Source organism: Dipodomys ordii, unplaced genomic scaffold, assembly GCF_000151885.1.
Source record: "Dipodomys ordii isolate 6190 unplaced genomic scaffold, Dord_2.0 Scaffold15, whole genome shotgun sequence".
In the NCBI taxonomy this organism is placed as follows: Eukaryota; Metazoa; Chordata; class Mammalia; order Rodentia; family Heteromyidae; genus Dipodomys; species Dipodomys ordii.
Window position 1 is genome coordinate 16,878,378 of NW_012267231.1, and position 8,579 is coordinate 16,886,956.

At 52.1% G+C, this 8,579-nt stretch overlaps 1 protein-coding gene across 1 annotated transcript in view; it reads left to right on the plus strand.

Annotated features, from left to right (window-relative positions):
- Peak1 (pseudopodium-enriched atypical kinase 1) overlaps positions 1 to 8,579 on the plus strand; it is a 116,964-nt gene that overhangs the window by 107,522 nt on the left and 863 nt on the right. The window contains exon 6 of the mRNA XM_013011938.1: positions 8,401 to 8,577. Within this exon, the coding sequence (XP_012867392.1) occupies positions 8,401 to 8,577 (177 nt within the window). The remainder of the gene's footprint in view (positions 1 to 8,400; positions 8,578 to 8,579) is intronic.

Consider the following 8,579-nt stretch of genomic DNA (forward strand, 5'->3'; position numbering starts at 1 on the left):
CTGGTTAATTGGAGATAAGAAGCTTGTGGAGGGCCGGGCTCCGGTAACTCATGCCTGTAATCCTAGCTACTCAGGAGGCTGAGAACTGAGGATCGAGGTTCAAAGCGCTTGCCTTGAGCTAAAGAGCACAGGGACAGTGCCCAAGCCCAGAGTTCAAGCCCCACGACTGACCAAAAAAAAAAAAAGCTCATGGACTTTCCTGCCATGTTGGCTTCAAATCGTGATCCTCAGATCTCAGCCTCCTGAGTAGCTAGGATTACAGGTGTGAGACACAGGCGCCCAGCTCCTAATAGGTTACTTTGTCATATTCCGTGCTAAGTTGTACAAATGGGCAGCAGTAGGCTAGTATGCCTACTTCCGGGCTGGTAAGAAAGAGACACTCATGTCCACCTTATTCTTTGTGGCAGGTGTGGTCCATGGAGAGAGTAATAGACAGTGAAACTATAGAACTGAAGAAGTTAGACTTCTCCTGGGTGCCAGTGGCTCACACCTATAAGCCTAACTCCTCAGTAGGCTGAGATCTGAAAATCACAGTTTGAAACCAGCCTGACCAGACAAATGCAAGAGGTTTTCCAACTAACTCCAATTAACCGGCAAAAAAAAAAGCTATTAGTGCAGGTGTGGCTCTAGTGGTAGAGTGCCAGCTTTGAGCAAAAAAGCCAAGCGAGAGGCCTTGAGTTCAAACCCCAATACCAGTGTATACACACATTCACACACCTCTATTTTGTGTTGTGTGGAACACCACTACAGAGCAATGACATAAGGTCGGAGGTGGGGGGAGGGGTGGAACATGGCAGAAGAAAGGCTTGGATCACGGGAGTCATGTAATTTTGCCCTAGTCTAGGGTAAGTTGCAGCAAGACCCTGTAACTGAGCCCAGAAAAAGAAGGCACGGGTGACTCAAGCAGAAGAGGTTGTTTTCTCCATGTCCAGGGAGCGGGAGCGGGGGTGAGGGCAGCAAGTAGAAAATTCAATCCAGAGCAGCCCCATTAAACGAGATATGAATCAGAAAGGCGCAGCAGATGAGCTGTGTGAGGGCCAGCCAGCCAGCGTCCGGGTACATGGGAGGAAGCCCGACTCCCAGAGCTCCCCCAGCCCCCTCCCTGCAGCCCTCCTGCGTGAGGCCCAAGTGGGAACGGATCCATCCACCTAAATGCCTCAGGGCTGCCTGGCAGAGGCGGCATCCGACCCCCGGCCCGGGCCAGCTGCAAGGAAGGCACAGAGGACGCAAGAGGCCAGGAACCCAGCCTACCTCCTCAACACATGATTGGGTAAAGGACAGGCCAGACTGCTTCCCAAGCAGCCTTTCACCTGCAGCTCCTGCCGCTTTCTCAGCTGCAATGTCTGATCCTCTCACTGCTAGTTAGTAGACCATTTCCCAGCAGACTGGACAGTCAGTCTGTCTGTCTGTCTGTACTGCCTAACCTCCAGCCTTTCATTTTCTTAACTGCTAAATAAAACTGAGTATGAACCAACACGTGGATTTAGTTCTTCCTGCTCTCTAAATAAACTCCAGCCTTGCTTTTTCTCACTTTCAAAGAATTGTGAGGAGCCCACTGACCGGGCATCACATCCTCCATCAGTCCCGTCAGTCAGTGAAAATCCGCTTTGGGGCCAGGCACTGGTAGCTCACGCCTGTGACTCTAGCTACTCCAGAGGCTGAGATCTGAGGATCTGAGACTCTTATCTCCAACTAACCACAAGAAAAGTGGAAGTGAGCCACTATGGCTCAAAGTGGTAGAGCGCTAGCCTTGAACAAAAGAGCTCAGGGACAGCACCCAGGCCCAGAGTTCAAGCCCCAGGACCAACAAAAAAGAAAAAGAAAAGATGATGCTAGATTCACAAAACTAAAATTATCTGAGTCCCCCTGTGTCTCTCTCTGTCTGTCTGTCTCTCTCTCATACACACACACACACACACACACACACACACACACAATTCTGTATTCAATTACTTTTGAAGTACTCCAGGTGTTTGCACCAGAGATGGTAGAGATGGACAGGCCGCGTGCTGTCCTCCAGCAGCTCCAGAACCTTGTCCAAGCCGTCGATGAAGCAGGGGCAGGCCGTGGAGCCCCGCATCTTTGATTGCAGTTTCACTCAGGAGTCTCCGCTTAGCGCCTTGGGGTGGGTGCTGACAAAGCAGACGCCAAGTGAAGCAGCATTAACAGGAATCGCAGTGCTGGGTAGGAATTCGCGGCTACCTCAGACCATCTACACAGGCAATTAATTACTGCCTTAGCGGGAAGGAAGGAAAGCGGAGGGGAAGCACTACCACTTGCAGAGCTGAGCCCAAATATGGCTGACTTTGAAGCTTGACTGAAAGTGATTTTAGCTGCTGTAGGGGCGCATCCCTTCCCCCCAGGACTCCGTGCACACAGGGGAGCATCCCTTCCCCCCAGGACTCAGTGCACTCAGAGGTGCCCATACATCTCAGCTGAAAGTGGCTTAGAGGCTTTCTGAGGGAGCTCATTGGAAGCCGACATCAAAATGAAACACTGAGTAGGAAAAAAGCCAGGTGCCAGCCCACACCTGTCATCCTAGCCACTCAAGAAGCTGAGATCTAAGGATCGCAGTGGGAAGCCAGCCAGCAAGACACATCCAAGAGACTTTATCTCCAATGAACCACCAAGAAGCCAGAAGTAGAACTGTGGCTCAAGTGGTAGAGTGCCAGCCTTAGAGAAAAAGCTAAAGGATAGCATCCCAGGCGCTGAGTTCTAGCCCCAAGACTAGTGCGTGCATGCACACACACACACACAGAAAGCCAGGGCTTCCGTTATGAAAGGAGAGAATGTATTAGGAACTACAAATTGAATCCTTACTCTACCCTGAGCTGATTGCTGAGCTGCCTCAGTTTCTCTAGTGTGAACATCCTGATCACCTCCTGGCTCTTTCCATCCACATGCTGAGTGAGTGTAAACACACGTGATCCTTGTAAATCATGGGTAAAACCTGACAGTTGCCTGGATTTCTCCTCTGGTCTCTAAAGTGGGTTTTCTTGGCCATGTGAACATTTGTGGCAGTAATGCAAGACCCCCAGCCTGCCTGACAGCCGCCTAGCAGATTCCACAGTGTGTGTGGGGGCCTGAGTGCTTGGGCGAGGGCGAGTCGTATACATTAAACACTTAGTCCGCTTGTAATGGACTTGCCGTGGCTCTGGCCCGGGGAGGGTGAGTCCTACCACACAGGTACAGGTAAAGCAGCTCCCGCCTCCATCCCAGATCTAGGGATTCCTGCCTGCCAGCAACAACCTCCGGTTCCTCCAGGAGGAATGGACTTAGAAGTTGCAGCTTTTCCTTCTGGGCTAGCCAGTTGCAGCTGCGCTTACGTGTCATGATGCAACAGTAACACAGAAGGTGCAACGCCAGTGGCTTGCAGGGTTTCTCACCGCTGTCCCTACCGCGTCCCTCTCGCTGAAGGCCCACTGAGGCCCACTGAGGGGCACAGCACCAGTAGTTCACGCCTGTCATGCTAGCGAGTCAGGAGACTGAAATCTGAGATCGAGGTTCGAAGCCAGCCTAGGCAGGGAAGTCCATGAGATGGTTACCTCCTGAGAACCAGCAAGAAGCTGCAAGTGGCTCAGGTGGTAGAACACCAGCTACATGAGGGTGTGAATCCCTGAGTTCAAACTCCAGTACCAGAGCACACGTGCACATATACATACACACACAAGCTGATGCTGGCTTTTTTTTTCCTTGAGTCCTGTTTTCGTACTTACTGCTTTCTTTGGGGGGAGGAAGAGAAAATGGAATGGGCTGATAAAGAGCTCTGTGGTTTTGTGCAAAATCAGCAAGGCTCTGGGCACGCAGGCCTGGCACGCAGGCCCTGTTGACTCCATTTCACTCAGTTGTGTGGTTACGTCGCCCCCTCCCTGTCACCTTCCACCTCCATCTGCTCCCTAAAATCGCCTCACCGGCTCTGAGTCAGTGAACCCTATGGCCACACTCAACCGGAGGTCAAGCCTCTCCCCCTCATGTCCAAGGACACCCCGCACCAATGTGTACAAATACAGGTCTCCACGGGCCATAGGAGACATAGACAAGATGAAGAGATGACGTGGACAGTCAGATCCACGTGTCTGACACTCTGCACCAGGACTGACATCAGGTAGAAAGGAGTGGGGCTGAGTGCACACACCTCAGTGGAATCTTCCAGGGCAGAGGGAGGGGGGTAGGAAAAGCCAGGTGTTGGTGCTCACACCCATAGTCACAGCTATTCAGGAGGCCGAGATCCCAGGATGGCAGTTCCAAGTCAGCCCAAGCAGGAAAGCCCACGAGACTCTTATCTCCAACAAACCACCGGAAAACCAGAAGTGGCGCTGTGGCTCAGGTGGTAGAGCGCTAGCCTTGAGCTGAAGAGCTGAGGGACAGCGCCCAGGCCCTGAGTTCAAGCCCCAGGATTGGCAGGTGTGTGTGCACGCATACACACACACAGACACATGAATGTAGCTCCTCCCTCTTGGTTCTGGCCTAGAGGAGTTGCAAACGGATCGCAGGAACGGCCGGGTACATGTGCTGCCTTCTTCTTCTCAGCTGTGTGCTGTGGATGCAGCTTCCCAGTCAGAGCCCCTAGGTCTGCTTTATGAAAGGTAGCAGTCTGGATGGAGGCGCTCCCCACAAACACCGATGCTTCCTCATGGCAAGTGTGCCTCCCAGGTGTGCAGAGCAGTGGCCATGAGCAACAGAAAATGAGCCCCTGACCTGACCTCAGTGTTTGGAGTTCCTCCCTCAAGTTAGGCTGTAAGTAACCTTCGCCCAGCTCTGCTTCCCTTTAACTCTGGCTTTGTGCACGTGTTGCTGCTTGGCCTGACTCCCCGAGAGGCTCAGGGAAGGGTGATCTGGCTCTGGTGTTTCTGGAAGCACGGGGCGTTTTTGTGTGCTGTTTTCCCGTTTCCCGGCAGGTGCCCCGTCCGTGGCTGCAGGCGCCCCCGCGTGCGGATCCTGTCAGCTGGCTTCAGGAGCCAGTGTGGGCCCCCCCCTCCTTGCCCGTGTCACTGGCCCAAACCATCCTGAGCAAGGCCACGCTTGACAGCAGTGACCACGGACCCGGCCTGAGCTTCATTCTGCTCGGGAGGTCTTCATTTCTTTTGGCACTGGTTATTTGAGATAGGGACTCACTTCCTGCCCGGGTCCTGCCGGGACCCCAGCCCGGTGCATCACCACACCCATCTTCTTCCTCTGGGATGGGGTCTCACGCCCTCTGGTGCGCAGACCGGCCTCAAACCCCGATGCTGCGCCCCGGCCCGCGGCTGGGATCCTAGCACGCGCCCCCGTGCCCGGGGGCTCCTGCCCTGCTTGTGCCCTTCACAGGAATGCCTTTGCATGAATGCAGCACCACCACCTCCGCTGAATGAAGACGTGTCCGGAAGGAGGCTCCGCGGTGCCCTTGGCCGGCGGCTGGCGCCCGCCCGGGCCCCCCTGCGGCGGCCTGCGGTGGAGACGCCCGCACGCCGGTGCCGCAGCGCCCCCTGGCGTCGCTGCCTGGGGCGTCCCAGCATCCCGCCTCCCTGCGCAGAGCCCGACTGGCCTGGGCCATCCCCCCCCCCCCACACACACACACATCCCCAAAATGAACGGGCGTGGCCCCTCTCCTGTTAGGAAGGATAGGAGCTCCACTTTTACTCACACCTGAAGTTTTTAGGGGCTCCTAAAGAGCCCTGTGAAAACCATTCTTTTTTTTTTTTATGAAGTAGCTTTCTTGAGATTCCTGCAATTCAGGCCATCTAGTCCCTTTTTTTTTTTTTTAATGAAAAAAAATGTGATTTTTTTTTTCCCAAGGAAGTTACTCTGATGCCTAGTAAAGAAAATATTGGATACGGGAAGGGGAAGTGGGGGAGGGGGGGAACTTGGCAATAAGAACCTGTCCATTTGTTCTGGAAAGAGTGACTTATTTTCTGAAATCACTTTTGGGCTAGAAATTTATCATCCGAAGTCAGGTCATTTTGAGGTTTTTTTTTTATTTTTTTTTAAATCTACAGGAGTCAACTTATTAATATTTGAAAAATGGCTACTATGCAGCACATAGCGTAATATAATACTCCTACCTAAATTAACATCATCGCATGCTCCATAATAAAGATTTATGAGAGACCCATCACGTGAAATCCTATTATGGAAATCTCCATAAGTCTGTGTTTGGATTGTAACAAGCTTCATGCTTATGAACCAATTAAGAGCTCCAGATTCCCCCCCCCTTTCTTTTCCACTCCAGTCTTCTCTCGTTTTCATTTACCCTTCAAAGAGATTGACCCATTATTTTTCAGCCTGTCTGTGTCTTAGAAAGCCAAGAGATAAGAATGTACCGCCCACGCGGGCTGAGGGCGTAGGCAAGGCACTTTCCTACAGAGCGTTCAAAATGGACCAGGCAATTTATCATTTCTTCTCTGTAAATCACTTGCATCCTTTATCGCAAGTTGATCTGTGGAGCTAAACATAAATTCTTGTTGTAGGATCCATGTTCTTATCTGCTCTCAGCTCTGGAGGTCCTTATAAAAATGCAGATGTCTGTGCCCCCAAGGGCTTCTAGGTAAAATTAGAATATCACAATTATATCTCCTCTGCTTCCCGTGTTAAACTACCAAGTGGTGAATTCTTTGTGGTGCAGACTGACTTAGTGAAAGCTACCAATGTGGCCTCACCGCTGTCTTCTAGCTGAGCGTGGCCTCGTGAGCACCGCCCTCAAATGGTTGGAGCTGACCCAGGCTGGAAGGCTGACCCTTAGATGTCACTCTCATTAACTGTCCTCTCTCATACTGTGATCAGGGAGTGCTGTAGGTAGCTCAGGCTCTTTGCCTAAAAAAATATGAACAAGTAGGGTGCCAGTGGTTCACACCTGTCATCCCAGCTACTCAAGAGACAGATCTGAGGATCACAGTTTGAAGCCAGACTTCGAAATGCAGAAAAATCCATGAGACTCTTATCTCGAATGAACCACCAGAAAACCCAGAATGCTAGCTTTGAGCAAAGAAAAGCTCAGGGAGAGCGCCCAGGCCCTGGGTTCAAGCCCCATGACCAACAATTTTTTTTTTGTCAGTCTTGGGGCTTGAAGGCTGGGCCTGGGCGCTGTCCCTCAGCTCTTTAGCTCAAAGCGAGCGCTCTACCACTTGAGCCACAGCACCACTTCCAGTTTTCTGGTGGTTTACTAGAGATAAGAATCTCATGGACTTTCCTGCCCGGGCTAGGATTACAGGCATGAGCCACCGGTGCCAGGCTGGGTGGGGGGGGGGGGGGGGTGGGGGGGTGTGGGTGTGTATGTGTGTGTGTAGAGCATATACAGTTGCATCATTTTCAAATCTGTGAATTGTCTGGCCTCGTAGCATAGAGAAGCACTAGCCTGTGCATTTTGCCCACCTCATCCATCTCTCCTTCTCTGACATGGGGTAGGGCCTCAGGCTGTTAGCCGGCTTGCTTTGGGCTTTTGCCTGGGAGTTCGTCCTGGCGGTATTGCTTATCTGTTGTTGTTGAGACAGGCCTGCTGCGTAGCTCAGGCTGACCTGGAGTCTTAGGATGCTCCTGTCTCAGCCTCCCGAGGGCTGGGATTGCACACTGCACCACCATTCCTGGCCTCCCTATTCCTCCATATTCCTTTATTAGGAATTACTCCAGGATTTGGTATGCTTTGAATCTGGAGAATGAGGCTCAGAGAAATTCAGTGAACATGGCCAGGGCATATGAAGTTGTTGGCGAGGCTAAATCTCAGCACCTGAAGTCCCGGGTGTGCGTCCTCTCGCGATGTGCTGGCTGGGCTTCTAACTCTCCATCTCATTCAGCTGAAGACTGAGGAGGGCCCTGAACGCCCACTCCAGCGGGCAGTGCAATACTGCAAATTACTTAAATAGCCAATGAGGTTAACTGTGCCGTGTGCAGGTCTGACTCCTGTGCAGCTAAATTATGGCCAGTGTAGCATTTTAATAGCTGATGATGCCACAGTGTGAAATACTGCCAGCAGTACTTATAGAACGAATTGGTGATTGGTGAGCATATAGGATTATACATTATACTGTATGAGCTGAGACTTTCAGATATTTCCAAAGATAATATTTCCTAAAAGATAAATGTTTGAACTTGAACTCAGCCTGGGGACATCTGTTTCTAGACCAGAAGTTTGCTCCATGAAATGTGATCCGGGCACCGGAGCTCATGCCTGTAATCTCAGCCACACAGGGAGGCTGCCATCTGAGAATCACAGTTCAGAACCAGCCTGGGTTTAAAAAAAAAAAAAGAAGTCAGTGAGACTCTTATCTCCAATGAACCAGCAAAAAGCCGGAGGTGGAGCTGTGGCTCAGTTGGTGGCAAGCCAGCCTTGTGTGTGAGAAACTAAGTGACAGCAGCCAGGCCCTGAGTTCAAGCCCCAGGACCGGCAAGAAACATATATGACAGGCTTCCATTGCTTTTGTCTTTCAGATCTGCAGGAGCAAAGCCAAGGAGTCGCAGCAGTACTACCACAGCCTGGCGGTGCGCCAGAGCCTGGCCGTGCACTTCAACATCCAGCAGGACTGCGGCCACTTCCTGGCCGAGGTGCCGGCGCGCCTGCTCCCGTGGGAGGACCCGGCCGAGCCGGCGGACCCGGCGGCCCGGGGCCT